General features: G+C 46.1%; 1 protein-coding gene across 8 annotated transcripts in view; it reads left to right on the forward strand.

Annotated features, from left to right (window-relative positions):
- LOC140188203 (3',5'-cyclic-AMP phosphodiesterase 4C-like) overlaps positions 1–15,667 on the forward strand; it is a 273,810-nt gene that overhangs the window by 241,407 nt on the left and 16,736 nt on the right. For all 8 annotated transcript variants that reach the window (XM_072244242.1, XM_072244241.1, XM_072244244.1 and 5 more), the window contains 4 exons: positions 1,213–1,325; positions 3,777–3,870; positions 12,439–12,593; positions 15,550–15,648. In XM_072244242.1, coding sequence (XP_072100343.1) covers positions 1,213–1,325; positions 3,777–3,870; positions 12,439–12,593; positions 15,550–15,648 — 461 coding nt within the window. The remainder of the gene's footprint in view (positions 1–1,212; positions 1,326–3,776; positions 3,871–12,438; positions 12,594–15,549; positions 15,649–15,667) is intronic.

Below are 15,667 nucleotides of genomic sequence, written 5' to 3' on the forward strand. Positions count from 1 at the left end.
GCTAGCCTTCTGCCTAGCCCCATATATCCGCACCCAGACCGTAGCCCTCCATACCTCTCATCCATGTACCTGTCCGTAGTGGTTAGTGTAATGTTATTCCAGCGCCTTCAGCCTGGGTCCTGTACCTCTGCTGTCTGTTAGGAGTTTGTGAGAACACAGGGAGGTGTGGAAGGAGATAGAATAGCATTGGTTAAGAAGCATTCAAACAGATAGGGAGGGGAGGGATATCGATCATGTGCAGGCAGATAGGATTGGTTTAATTTGGCATTCGGGTCAGCAAAGATATCATGAGCCTGTTCCTGTGTTTTGCTGTTTTATGTTCTATCTCTGGATTACTGCCTTATTATCAAAGCTCTGCGCCACGAGCCCAGGAATTCCAACCACAGGCCCCTCTTCGGCCATCTGCCCATCACCTTTGCTGAGATGAGGCTGGGGGGATCACACTCTGCAGTTCATTCCGTCACCCAAGCCTTGTCCAAGTTCCCTGCGAGTCTATTAGCTTTCCATTCCAGATCGGGACCTGCCAGTCCGTACTGCTCCATGTCTGATTTTCCAGGAAGCTGTGCTCATTCACGAGAAGCAGTTGTCCAGCGCAGGCATTGGGAAGCAGGCTGGGAGGATTTGGGGATGTCCCCTCCGACTGTGGATTGGATGCGCTTCCTGATCGGTCACCGGGACACCCGGAGTTTTATCCATCTCCTAACTGACCTGTCAGACAGCAGCACCTATGGATTTCATTCGACGTAGTGAGGGTCAAACCTGAACAACAACCAGCTGCAGAATTGAAAAGTGACTGAATTAACCAAAAACAAAGGCAATTAGGGGGCAGGAGATTTAAAACCTTTACCAAAGATATTTTTACATACTGAAGATTGAATTGTTGAAGACACCTTATTAAGGACCCGTAGAGAGGGAGTATCTGCACTGGGAGTTTGCATTTGGAAAAACAGCTTCTATCCTCCGAATCCAGGCAGTGGTGTTGCTGTTAATTGGTTTGCGAGGTCAGCCCTGATGGAGAAGGGGGGACTCTTGCCTTCAGCACCACGGCTAGGGAATGTGGAGTCTCCTTGCCCTGTGCCCCAAAGTTAAGGGATGAAGGGGGATGCCCAAGCAGAGTGCCCACCGTGCATCAGATCATGGGTGCAAGTGCTTCTGGTGATGGGACAGGGCTCGGCGGCCTACCTGAGTGTCTGTGTGTCTGTCTGTCTCCAGAGGAGAACTCCCACAAGCTGGCCATCGAGACGCTGGAGGAGCTGGACTGGTGCTTGGATCAGCTGGAGACCCTGCACACCAGGAATTCCGTCAGTGAAATGGCGTCCAACAAGGTGAGCTGGGACAGAGGGGTGCAATGTAGAGGGTGGTGTGGTGGCAATGAGGGATTGGGGGGGGGGGGTTGCGGTGGAAGGGCTTCATACAGAACACATACAAAGGCCTTCCTCCTGCCCACTGAGCTATCCCCATCACATTCCTTCTCCCCCACCCCCATCCCCACAAAGGGGTCTGCTCGAGTAATGGGTTTAACTCAGTGTGGATGCTCTTTCTCAGCTGCAGCGGGTTTTGATGGGGAGGGTGTTTTGGGGGTAAAATGTGGATAGATAAAGTGTGTGTGCTTCGGATGTATGTGACGTCTCAACCCAACGTTCCTACCCTCCTACCTGCGGCCACAAGGTGCACGATGGTGCTGAATGAGCCCAGCATTGTCAGTGGTGTTATCGGGAACTTAAATGGCGACCCTACCTGTCCTCTCAGGTACATGCTAAAGAGCTCACAGTATTAAATTTGCTCTCTCCCGCTCCCTCGCGAGGTTTGTCTCTGGGGCAAAAATGCCAGAAAAGGTCCGCGCCGGCAGGCACTTGGTTCCACCCCCTCTGGGTGGAGCAAGTGAACTTGTCCACCCACAAGTAGTGAACCTTGGGACTGTATGTGTGGGTCATTGGGGCGGCTTCTTCACAAAGTAATCTCCATCAATCTAGTCAAAGGTGGAAGGGCTCTGGATGGTGACATTTGAGAACACCACGAAAGTAAGGGAATGCTTTGAGGTTAATTGTGTTCTGCCTGCTGCCTGTGCTGAGAATACATTAAGGTAAAGGTATCAAATTAACTAAAAAAAAAAAAAAGCAATGGAGTGTTATAGTTCAGAAACAGACCTGTCAGCCCAGTCAAACTCCCTGTTGCATGAACCTCACTTTTATTTTCCTTACATCTCTATCAACTCCTCCTTGTACAGACTCGGAACAAGGAATACTGGCCCAATCACTTGCACCTCTGGGATGTGGGAAGAAGCCTGAGCACCCAGAGGAAACTCTGGGAATTTCAGGGACATATGCAAACCAGAGGGCAGGACCGAACCCAGGGAATCAGCCATGAGGCGGCTGCTCTATCAGCTGCATCGTTGTGGTGGTGACAGCTTGAAATTCCTGAAAATTGTATTTATATAGAGTGCTATTGTAGCTTATATTATGCTTAATTTATCATAATTATATTGTGCAAAGATCATGATCAGCTCCTGTGTGCATAAGGAGTGCCGGAAGTGAAAGGGAACATCTTGCTCGGCCTGTTACCATCCAGCCTCGAGGGTGTGTGTGAGAGTGAGGGTGGGGGGGAGAGAGCAATATCTCGTACATGTGGACATAATGAGGGCAGTGAACCACCATTCAGTGAGATCCTGACTGATCTGCTCTTTCAGCTCAGCTCCACTTTCCCGCAAGCTTCCAGATCCATCCATTCCTGCACAGTCTAAAAACCTGTATCAGAGCTGCAGATATGCTAACAACTGCCTCCACAGCTTCTGACGACAGAGTACATGTACTCAGTATGCACAGATAAAAAGGAACTCCTAGCAGTGACTGCACCTTAAAGGGAAATCACTTGGCTGTCTACCTGTCAAAACAATAGTGAAAAGTGCTTTCGAAATTCAGGGCTTTTTGGCATCCATGAGGTTTCCAGTGTCAGAATAAAAACAAGAGCAGAGTTGCATCTACTTAAGTTGTAAGGAATGCTATGAATGGGAGTAATTTGATTGACTGGGATTGTGGTATATAAACAGGGGGATTATCCATTAGAGTTCCATCGAATGAGGAAGAACAGGAATATTAGATTAGATTATGAGGACACGCAGTCCTCTTTTATTGTCATTTAGTAATGCATGAATTAAGAGATGATACAGTTTGTTCCTCCAGAATGATATCACAGAAACACAAGACAAACCAAGACTAAAAAAACTGACAAAAACCACATAATCATAACATATAGTTACAACAGTGCAAAACAATACCGTAATTTGATGAAGAATAGACCATGGGCACGTAAAAAAAAAGTCTCAAAGTCTCTCGAAAGTCCCATCATCTCACGCAGATGGTTGAGAGGAGAAACTCTCCCTGCCATGAGCTTCCAGCACCGCAAACTTGCCGATGCAGCACCCTGGAAGCACCCTGATCACAGTCCGACTCTGAGTCCGTTCGAAAACTTTGAGCCTCCGACACCGAGTACCGAGCACCATCTCTGCGAGCACTTCGACCCCGGCCCCGACTCAATTCATTGCAGTTTTGCATTGGCCATGAATGGGTAGAGATTTGAATCATTGATATTCTGTTCAATGGGAATGACTGAGAAAGAACTGGATCCTTTGGAGTTGGATTAAACTAATTCAGATATGAAGGTGTTGAGGTCTTTTCCTGAGTAAAGTGCCTACACTCCTTGTCTTTTGTTCAGTAAGAGTGCCCCAATGTTACCAGAGGTGCCATCACCTTCATTTATCGCATTGCTTCTCTCAACAGTTTAAGAGAATGCTGAACCGCGAATTAACACAGCTATCCGAAATGAGCCGGTCAGGAAATCAGGTCTCCGAGTTTATATCCAACACGTTTTTAGGTGAGTGCAGTGTCATGACCAGTATCCATGCGTGTGTGTGTCTGTTTTACACCGTCAAATATGATGATACGGGTATTGCTCTTGCTTCTCAAACAAAATATGGCAGGTTTGCGACTCACTTCAGACTCTTGAGACTTTTTTAATTTGAGACTTCCAATGCAATACTGAAGGAATCCTGCTTCGGTGGTGTGGGGAGGGGTTTCACTCCTCTCCATAATACCTTTTCTCATTTGGCCCGTGTAACTGTTAGAGTGACCCACAATAGCAGAGCTGCTACTGCAGAGCTTCAGAGAGCCAGGTTCATGCTTGACCCTTGATGCCTATGGTTGGGCTTTGCATGGTCTCCCTATATTTTCTCCCACGCACCATGTGGATTGGTAGGTCAACTAGCCATTGTAAATTGCCCCTTATGTGCAGAGGAGTGACAGAATCTGCTGGGGAAGCTGGAGTTGAGAGGAATATGGGTTGAATGAAATGAAGGAATTAATGTAGAATTAGTCTAGCTGGGTGCTCAGTAGTTGTCACCGACCTAGTTAGCCCTAAGGTCCCCTTTCCATGCTCTCTAACTCAGTGATAACGGGTGCATGGTTAAGGTTTGAAAGAACCATTGTGGGAGGGTAGAGGGTTACATGGTGGAATATTATTATGAAATAATAGTTTGCATCATAAAGGTATGATATTTTCAATATCATGGCTATGCTAGCCCTTTGCAAAGTCAATGATTTATAGTCTCGTACTCTTTGCCTCTTTTGTGCTCTCATAAGATGTGTGTGTAACCAGGCAGCCCACAGATAGCTGTCTCTTCCTCACCTGACTCAGTGGGAGAAGGGCCAGGAGTTTCTTCCTCAATCAATGGGGAGTGAGCGAAAGGCAGCATGTACCACACACCCAGATCATCATCCTCCGAATCAGTATCCCTTTATTGGGCGGGGCCCGGCCCAGCTTCTCCCGCTGTGGGCCCTGCACTCTGCAAGTGGGACAAAGGAGCTGCCCACGTAGGCAGTGTCTTCCGCCGTATGCAGCGAATGCACAACCTGCGGTATTCTTCAGCCTTCGACTTCATTCAGGGCAGTAAAACCGATCTCTGAGCAATCCATAGATCTTTTCCACCCCCAAATGTCCAGAATCATCATGAAGTAATTTCAACGCCATCCTCCAATACTTCTCGCGGAGAGCCAGCTGCCAATGCCGAGATCGGTCCGGGGGTGTTGTGACCTGGTATAAGATCTAGTTCTTCAACTCCAACCGAGGCCATTCTTTCAGTAATGGAGGCACCGAAGCGTGTTTCGTCTTCTCCGCCTGAGCCATGTCTCCCTTTTCAACCGTGGACCAAATAGTGCCAATGCCCGGATCATCTCACTGAGCCGCTGCCATTTCCCCGGAACTCAATTCCAGCAGCTGATTTGTCTTCAGAGCAGTCAAGTTATGGTAAGCTTGGGGTATGGCATCATCAGGAGCCCCCATTTGATCCACTGCTCGATCCGGCCTCTCCTTGTCCTCTGCCTTCACGGTGATGGCAAACTGACACATGGCCTTCACCCCAGGGGCAGGAACGCTCACCCACTCCTCGTCCATGTCCAGTCCCTCATGCGCCCGTCGGGACACACTGGAGTGTGGTCCTACTAAGCCTTCTGGAATAGGGTCTTTTGCTTTCGGGAGTTCCTTGGTACATTGCTGGAAACGTGTTTCCCCTGAGACACCAGGCCGTTCTCTCACTGGGTCTCCTCTAAGTTTCCCGACACCTCTCTCTGCTTAGGTACTCATGGGCTTGCTCTCCGAGGGGCTTCCTGCCACTCATATTCCCACCAGAAGTGTCCCTCTTCCCCATAGTTATAGCAGACGCTACCGGCCATCCCTCTTCTCATGGAACCCCGGCCACCCACAGCCCTCTGCGCAGTCCGTCTCCTGGGGGGTGGGGGGGGGTGCCCTCTCTACAGGTCCTATCATACGGAGGGTCCACACCCGCTGTTAGCACCCGGAACATCTCAGTTCTCAGCTCTGCCACCACCTCCTTTACCATTTCACAGGTTGGGCTGGCCCCAGTCACTTCACCACAAGGGGGGCTACTACTGAGGACGTACAGTACCCTGCAGACCAAGTCCTCCCATGCCTCCGCTGCGTTCTCCTCTTCCTGTATCTCTCTGATCAGCTCAACAAAAGATGGAGGTGGGGGGGCGCGTCTTACAAGACTGTCGGAGATCCCACGCAATCCAGTCATGGGACTGGGCACCCCTGGCTATCTGGTCAATTCATAACTGGTCCACCTCAGCCGCCTGAATGACCCCTCTGTGCCGCAAGCAATTTAGCTGCCTCTCTAGCTGAAAAATAAAAGCAGAAGGCTTCTCCCTCTTCTCCTGACACATATTTTGAACCCCCACCAGGAGCCTCCTTGGGCTTCCAGTCAGACCAAACGCATTGTCCAGTGCCATCAGATAATTCACAGGTGTCGCTACGGAATAATTTAACCTGACAGTTCTGACAACGTCAGCGGCCCGTCCATTCAAACTTTCAACCAATCTCTGTCGCTTTTCCTCATCCGAGCCTGCCACTCATCTAAGAAATGAGAGGCCCGTTCCGCCCACGTCTCATACTCCTCCTCCCCTTTAGGGGTGGGCGTTATTCCGGAGAACAGGCAGAGCCTGCCATAGCTAGGACTTTGAATCTGATTTTTCCATTCATTCGCCAGAGAAGTAAGGACGGATACTACCTCAGAATTCTCACTCTTCACTGGGGGATGTGGACTGATTAGACATTCCAAATCCGACCACTCTTTCCCCTCACTCCTCAGAAACGATAGAACCTTGTCTCTGAAATCTCCGTTTCGCCCCCCCCAACCGCGAGCAACTCAGCTAGTGTTGTAAGTGAGGAAACAGGTTCGGTAGGTCTCAAAGGCAAGGACTCTGGACACACAGTCTCGGTAGTAAAGGATTTTATTTACAGAAGGCAAACGTTGGAAAATGGCAACTGAAGCAACACGCACACGGGCACAATTTACAGCAGTCGTGGGAAAAGTCGGATCGATAATAAAACACGTGGGCAATTAATAACGGACGTGGGAAAATCACATGGGAACAAAGTGCGTGCATGCACACACACACACACACACACACCCACCCACCCTCCCCAAGGAAAAGTCAATACGATACCTGCTACCCCTTGACTCTGTGCAGGCACGGCTCTATGCTATTAGGGACAATAATCAACGCTCCCAACCCTATTCAATGCACAGCTCACCAACAGTTTCTCCAGCACCGTTCCACGGTTCTCAGCCTGGAGTGAAGCAGGGTGGTCCCTCGGAGATGGCAAAGAGAGAGTCCAGCAGACGTGGCACCCTTTTAATGCAGGAGGGCTGGAGGGTCCAGCCCAGATAATTCACAGTGGGGGCCAATGGCTCGGTGCCAGCAGAGTTAAGCTGATTACAAAGGCCAATTGCCCAAGGCCAGGTACAAGGCTAATTAAAGGGGCCAATGGTTAGGTATGCATTGATGAGTGAGGAGGGGACAAACTTTGATTGGCAGGTGGCATGCCTTCCAACCAGGTAGTGGGCAGTGCTGTCACGTGACAGTCACAACCCCTCCACTGCAGCTAGTGACCCAGCCTGCTGGGCACCTGTCTCCTCCCCCCCCCCCCCAGACAGTATGGACAGGCCATGGCCCCGCCTCACCTGGGGCACCGATAGACGCTGGCATTCCCACCGCCGTTATGTCAACGCTAGTCTGAACTGAAACAAGGTCTGAGCCCGCCACTTTGTCAAACTTTCACGCTTTGATTTCAACTTTGCCAACAGCCTTAACTATACTCAAAAATCGAATTAACAATTTATCCGGGGTACAAATATCTACCCCACTCAACACATACACGCATTAATAACTGGCACCCACGAAGGCACACCAGCGTTCTACCCCAGCAGCATTCATACCAGCACTGATTTAAACAGGGCAATCACAGAGCATCCAATGGAATCAATCCCAGATGAACCCCCACCATTGTAACCCTCGGGCTAGGCCAGCTCGCGTTCATCTAGGGGGATCAGCCTGTGGTCCCGCCAGACTGGGTAATCACGTTTGTGTGGATGCTGTGTAATGTACCCCCAACGCAAAATATCAGACAGTACACCATATGCAATTAAATGACTAAGCTTTATAACTCTTACTTTGACTATCTAGTTAGTAGAGAAACAAAATATAAAAGAAAAAGAGCGCCAATTGTATTAAACAGTCTGTGCACAATCGTTGAAGCTCACTCGATAGCCTTCCTTCCACCATTCGACCTCCAAGCGTCGCTAACCTTCGGAGCCCCACTTGGAGTCCACCCTGTCGGGTGGCCTACCGCATCTCTCCATTCGCATGTTCTCTCTTCATCCCTCTTGCGCCTTCTGGTAAAAGCCCGCAAAACCAACAGCTTCCAGAATCACCAGACAGCGCAACAAGATCCTGATTGGCTAACATGCATAATTATTCCCGGCCATAACCCAAACATTTCTGCCACAGAGAAACCATTACCTCAGCAGTTAACATTACAGAGAAGCCATTACATTAGCCTTAGCAGTGAAACATTACAAAGAAGCCATTACATGTGCATTGTTGGAAGGATTGCTTGCCTGCTTCTTTGGGAACCACCTCGCTGAAACTCAATATTTTAACCTAACCTGCTGAGTATTCCTGGTATTCTTGGTTTTTATTTCAGAGTTTCAATATCTGCAGTATTTTGCTTTTGATAGGAATGCCTTAGCATAAGTTACAGGCCAGACATTTTAATCGAGGGATTTTGATTTGTATATAGATAAACATGTGCCTGAGATTGAACTGCAAATTGAAACCTTACCAAAGAGTTTTGAGGTTTAATTTATAAAAGACCAGTAAGTGGGAGTGAATTATAGGCTGACTGAGGAATTCAGGTAGTTTATACATAGGTTACATAAAATTACTCACAGGTAAAATGCACAAAATAACATAGGCATAAAATAACAGATTGTTAGAAGTTACAGGTTTGTAGAAGGTTTAGGTGATTTATATACTTAGTAAGATGCTGTGCTGGAATATTTTCCTCATTTCCTGGGCCTCATAGAACTGAGCAACAATGGAAATGAATGAACAGTTTCAGGCCAAGACCCTTCTTCCGGACTGGAAAGGAAGGGGGAGGGAAGATGCCAGAGTAAGAAGGTGGGGGAGGAGGGGAAAGAGAACAAGCTAAAGAGTGATTGGTGAAGCTAGGTGGGAGGTGGGGGAGGGGGAATGGAGTAAGAAGCAGGGAGGTGATAGGTAGAAAAGGTAAAGAGTAGGAGAGGAGAGTGGACCATGGGAGAAAAGGAAGGAGGAGGGTCACCAGGGGGAGGTGATGGGCAGGTGAGGAGAAGGAGTTAAGAGGGGGACCTAAATGGAGAAATAAAGAAGAGGGAAAGGGGAGGAGGAAAAATATTCACAGTTGGAGCAATCGATGTTCATGCCTTCTGATTGGAAGCTTCCTAGACAGAATGTAGTGTGTTGCTTCTCTAATCTGAGTGGCCTCATTGTGGCAGAAGAGGAGGCCATGGCCTGACGTCGAAGAAGGAGTGGGGATTAGAATTGAAATGGTTGGACATCAGGAAATCCTGCCTTTTGCAGATGGATTGAAAGTGTTCAACAAAGCAATCCCTCAATCAACGTTGGGTCTCGCCAATGTAGAGGAGGCCCCATCAGGAAAACTAGATGCAGAAGACAACCCCAGCAGATTCACAGGTGTTGCTCACCTGTTTGTGGCCTGAATGGTGGTGAGGGAGGAGGTGAATGGGCAGGTGTAGCACTTCTGTCACTTGTAGGGATAAGTGCCAGGTGGGAGATTAGTGGGGAGGGAAAAATGAACAAGGGAATCGGGGGAGCGATCCCTGTGGAAAGCAGGGAGTGGGGGTGGGTGGGAGATAAAGGTGTGTTTAGTGGTAGGTCCTGTTCGAGGTGGCAGGAGTTGTGGAGAATGGTGTGCTGGATGTAGAGGCTCATAGGTTGGTAGGTGAGGACAAGATGAAATCTATTCCTGTTAAGGCAGCAGGAAGATGGGGTGAGCTGGACGTCCAGAGAATGGATGAAACGTGGGTGAGGGCAGCATCGTACAAAGCCCGGTTTTTTGAAAAAGTAGGACATCGCTGATCGTTCTCTGATGTCCTCGAAAAGAGAACCTCATCCTGGTACAGAACTGACTAGTGTGGGACTAGACAAAAAGAGTCTGGTATGGAAGCTAACACAGATCAGCCCTTTCCCCACTCTAACCCACTACATTCATGTGTCTGCTCTTTTGTCAGGGTGACAAACCAGAGGCAAGACTGCTGTTTGTATAGAGGACTCAGTGTTGGGACCCTTATGGTATCCTGAATATTCCTTGGGACTTCTTCCTGGAGTTCTGGACGCCTGGTGGCAAGTGTTGCACCACTTCAGTAGATGTGCAACTGTGCTAAACCCAGTGTACCTCTGTCCAAGCCAGTGAACTCCTGCCAATGTACCTGCGACAAGAGATTCTGCAGAGTCTGGAGCTCCAGAGTAATACGCACTAAATGCTGGGATAACTCTGCAGGTCAGGCAGCGTCTATGGAGAGGAATAATGAGTTGACGTTTCAGGTTGAGATCCTTCATCATGTGCCAACGTCATACAGGGAGACAGCTTCAGAACTGAGAAATTGTCACAATTAGTTATTGCCTGGTCTATTGTCACAATAAGAGGAACTGTGTGGGTTAATGAGCTTCACTTTTAGTTAGAAGATTGTGTGTTCAGATCCGACTCCTGGGCTTAGATACAAATATGTAGTCTGATGGACCCTTATTGCCATAAAAGCTGATCCCCATCTACCATTCCAAGTGTCTTTAGAGACCCAAGGTACAATTCCAAGAAAGAGCCCAGGAGTTTTCTGTAGCATCCAGGTCAATCAGCATAACTAAAACATTTCTTCTGATTGTTGTCACCTTGCCTTCATGGGATTTGGGTGTGAACAATTTGCCAGCTGCATTTCTGACACAGGTGACTATAGCTCATGTACAAGGCATGGTTAGTAAGCTTGTGGATCATCCTAAAGTAGGTGCTATCATAAACAGTGGAGAAAGTGATCAAAAATTAACAGATCTTGATTAGTTGGGTAAGTAGATAGAAGATTGGCAAATGGCATTCAATTTGGATAAGTTGAAAATGCTTTTCTTTTTGCATTGTGGGAAATCAAACCAGGGTTGGAGTTATAGAGTAAATGGCCAGACCCTGGGGAATACTGTGGAACAGAGAAACCTAGGAGTACAAGATCCCTCTACCCCCCTCTGTAATGTTGAATCAGGTTCGCAGGCCTAGCCAGTGAGACAGAAAGCACTAACTTTAAGTATATTAATCATTTATTTACAAACAGTAAGAATTTGACTGAGCATTCATGTTCCCCAAGCTACAGACACTATAAAGCTGAATATTCAACAAACATACTTAGTTAAAAGTGGGTGCAGGGCATACCTTCCTAATGACCATGTGCCCAGCTTACCTTAAACACAGGGAGAGAGAAAAGGAACCTCCCACACATGTTCTCTATATTCCCAGGATATTTGAAACTGGACACCGATCAGCTAACCAATGGGAAAAGGAGCTGGAGTTCCTAAACTAACCAATCATGATGGAAGTTACTTTTGACAGGCAGACTAAGGACACCCTCATATCCATATGCTTATTGAAATGTCTTTTAAGTGACATTGTATCTACATCAACCATTGCTCCAGCAGTTCACTCCATATAGGCACATAGTTTGCCCAAAGCAACATCACAGATAGACAGTGTGGTGAAGAGGGTGTTTGGCACATTACCTTTCAGTTAGGCCATTTATTAGGGACATATATTGCAATTTATTAAATCATTAATGAGAGTATTGCATACTGTTTCAGGCACCCTGTTGTAAGAAAGGCATCATTAGACCAGAAAGAGTGCAGTGAAGATGTTGCCAGGATTTGAGGGCCTGAATTATGGGGAAAGGGCTGACAGGCTAGGACTTTATTCCTTGGAACTGAAGAGGCTGAGTGTGACCTGTAGAGTCATATAAAATCATGAGGGGTAGAGACACAATGAACACACATAGTCTTTTTTCCCCCAGGAGCAGAGGCTTAAGGTTAAGAAGTCAAAAATTTAAAAGGGACCTGAGATGAAACTTCTTCACGCAGGCTGTGGTGTGAATAGGACATAAACTGCTGGAGCATGTGGTTGATGTAGATACAATAATAACACTTTGGAGACATTTGGAGAAGTATAGGGATTGGAGAGGATTAGAGCAGAGGTTCCTAACCTGGGGTGCATGGACCCCTAAGTTAGTGGTAGGTGTCCATGGCATAAAAACAGTTAGGAACCTCTGGTTTAGAGGTATGTGGGCCAAAGGCAGGCAAATGGGACTAGCTCAGTGGATACCAGGGCTGGCATGGATGGGTTGGGCAGAAAGAACTATTTCCATGCTGTATGACTCCAGCTCAGAATGACTCTCATTGGCTGCAAAGCACCTAGGGTGTGCTGAGATTATGTAAACCAGTATTGAAATGCACCACTTTCTCTTTATATTTTCCAACTGTCTGTTCTGCTCTTTCGAAGACAAACCACATGAAATGGAAGTGCCTCGGGGCAGGGAGAAGGAACTGGAGACCATGGGACAGATCAGCGGCTTGAAGCACAGCCTGAGCGTGATCTCCTCTGCTGACATCCCACGATTCGGTGTGCAGACCAAACACGAAACTGAGCTGGAATCGGTACACAAGAAATCCTTTTTACACCTTTTAACCCATCATCCTGGGGCACTTGCCTTTGTGTCAAGTGGAGAATTATGTGCACAGTGGAACATTTAGGTATTGGAGATATCACAGCTCAGATACAAACTATAACCCCCCACTATGCTGCCTGATCAAACACTGCCAGGGTAGGGACACACAGGTCACAAATCAGATAAACTTGCTCTCAGCAAGTTTACATTTTTTCCTCTTGGGCAGCATGGTAGTGTAGCATTTTGCCTAACGCTATTACAACACCAGTGGGCTGGGTTCAATTCTTCCACTGCTGTAAGGATTTGAACAGTCACCCTGTGACCATATGGATTTCCTTCCTCATTGCAAAGGCGTACGGATTAGTAGGTTAATTTTGCACATGTGTAATGGGCTTGTTAGGCCAGAAGGTCATGCTACTGTGCTTTATCTCAAATCTAAAATCTAAAAAATCAAAATTCTACTGCTACACTGTTCCATCAAACCAGAACAGTGACAAAACAGGTTATTTTTTTATTGTGGCCTTTTAAAAATTTCTGCTGAAATTCCAGTTTATTTTGCCTTGTGCAATTTTTTTCATCAATTAACCTATTCAGATGACATTTTTGAACTTTTTTTTCAAAATATTGCATAAAATAACAAATATCTCAATACATTTAAGAGTGATATTTCATGCAGTTATTTTAATCTTGGCTGCAAATGAATTTACCACAATTGATGAATAATTTTTAAACTAAACTCTGAAATCCCCGATTATAAATGATCAAAAACTTGCTTTAAAAGTTGTACAAAGCAATTACTGTGGCATTTTTATGAGCAGTAATCAGTTTCCTTGTAATTACAAAATTATGATTAAAAGCAATGCAATTTTTGAAGATCTTACATTAAAAAGGCTAATTCTATGAACCTCCTGCATTTATTAACCTGTTCACTTAATGTAAGATCTGAGAGGTTAAAAACAAAGTTGAACTCTATAAGAGACAGGCTGACCACTGATTGGAGTTCTGATCACTATGGGAGTGAGCTGGAGAAGGTTCAGAAAAATTTTACAGGAATGTTTAAAAATTTATTGTGAGGGGAAAAACCATTTTTCTTTAAACTGAGGAGGTGGAAAACAGGTTAATAAAGGTTTATGTAGTTATGGTAGAGTGCACAGAAAGAGTAGGGAATAGGGTACAGGATGCAGGAATTATGTTGCTGAACAATGGAAGGACGGCTGGATAAGATAAAAATGCTTATGCAGCCATCCTTCAAATGTGTCTCTATCTATTGTTCAAACAGTGGTTCTAGAGTCCAACTACTTCTTGAATGAAGAAAATGTTTTCTTCAACTTCCCTTTCTCCCTTTAACCCATCTCTTCCCTGTGTCCTCTGTCAATTTCGTTAAATCCTAGTTAATGGCCTCACTGCAAAGGGAAACTTGGGCTTTTTTATTCATCCCAGAATTTAGTATACTTCAGTTGCTTCTCTCTTGGTCTCCTCAATTCAAAACAAATCCAGTCTAACCAACCTTAGTTTACAATAATAATCCACACAGGCTTTGACAGCGATGATGTTTCCACTGGGGAGGATGTCTAGATCCAGAGGTCACTTGTTTAAAAATAAGGGGTTAGCCATTCTTGACAGTGACTAGGAGAAATTTCTTTACCCACAGGGTAAGGTATCTTTGAATTTTAAATGCTAAAGGCCGTGGAAGCTGAGTCCCTGAGTAGATGCAAGTGTGAGATTGATATTTTTAAATATTAAAGTAAGCATGGGATATGGGGTTAGTGTAGGAAAATAACACTGAGGTGAAAACTCAGTTATGGTATTGAATGGTGGAGCTGACTGTAGGACCAACTCCAGCTTCTAATGTTCTAACTAAACTTCCAAGTACAGGGAGATTGAGAATTGGGGTTAGCACTTCAATTAGGACTGTACAGTACTTGGTGATGTTTAGAACAAGAGGGAGTCTCAATGAGACTTACTGAAAGACCTAGACAGGGTGGACATGGAGGAGGTGCTTCCTATAGCACAGCCTCAAATTACAAGGATAACCCTTTAGAGTGGAGATAAATAGGAATATCATGAGCCAGAGGGTGGTGAGTCTGTGGAATTCTGTTGCCACAGACTAGTGTGTAGGCCAAGTCATTGGAGGCTGATAGGTTCTTGATTAGTAAGGGCTTCGAAGGTTACAGAGAGAGGGCAGGAGAATGGGGTTGAGAGGGATATTAAATCAGCCATGATGCATGGTGGAGCAGACCCACTGGGACAAATGCCCTAACGCTGCTCTTGTGTCTTATGGTCTTATGGTATGGCCAGAATGGTTCCTGTTGATCTCCATGGTTCTACGATAGTTGAAATGTGTGTGGAGCATTTTCACAGGTCGGTGAATTTCCAGCACCAAGGGTTTCAGACCACCATCAAAAACCATGGGAACCCTGTTGAGTTTGGAAATAATTTGTGCTTGAAACTTCATGATCTTCTGCACGAAGCTGATCAGTCTTGGTCCTGACGCAAATAACCTTCCATTGCAACTATGTTTGCGACGGCAACAAAATGTATGAATGCAGTAGCTGAACTGCAACACATCCATTTCCTGACCACAATTGTTTGGTACATTGCAAGGGAATTTTCAGAGTTATCTCAGGGAATGCTAACACAGGAACACATTAACAGGTTAGTTATAGGTTCAACTCTCCTTAAACCCATGCCTTAATTTTGAATGAGTAAACACTAAATTTCTCTCCTGAACAAGTGCACACACAATGGAGAGACTGCAGTCACTCTAGCTACCATTAGTTATGTTAGCTGTGTTTCCTCATACTTGTCTCTGAAGTGACAGAGAAAACAGAACTTGATCCTAAGGGATTGTAGTACTTAGAAAGGGTGGACAAGAAGATGGACTGGTCCACAGCAGAACGTATGTTCTCTGCTTATTAACAAGTATTGATTTTGTGGTCTTCTAGGAACTGGAACACCTCAATGATTGGGGTCTGAATATCTTTAAGATTGGGGAGTATTCCTATGATCGACCACTTACAGTTGCAATGCATGCCATCTTCAAGGTAAGACAGTCAATATACT

The sequence above is a fragment of the Mobula birostris genome, chromosome 26 (assembly GCF_030028105.1).
Source record: "Mobula birostris isolate sMobBir1 chromosome 26, sMobBir1.hap1, whole genome shotgun sequence".
Lineage (NCBI taxonomy): Eukaryota > Metazoa > Chordata > Chondrichthyes > Myliobatiformes > Myliobatidae > Mobula > Mobula birostris.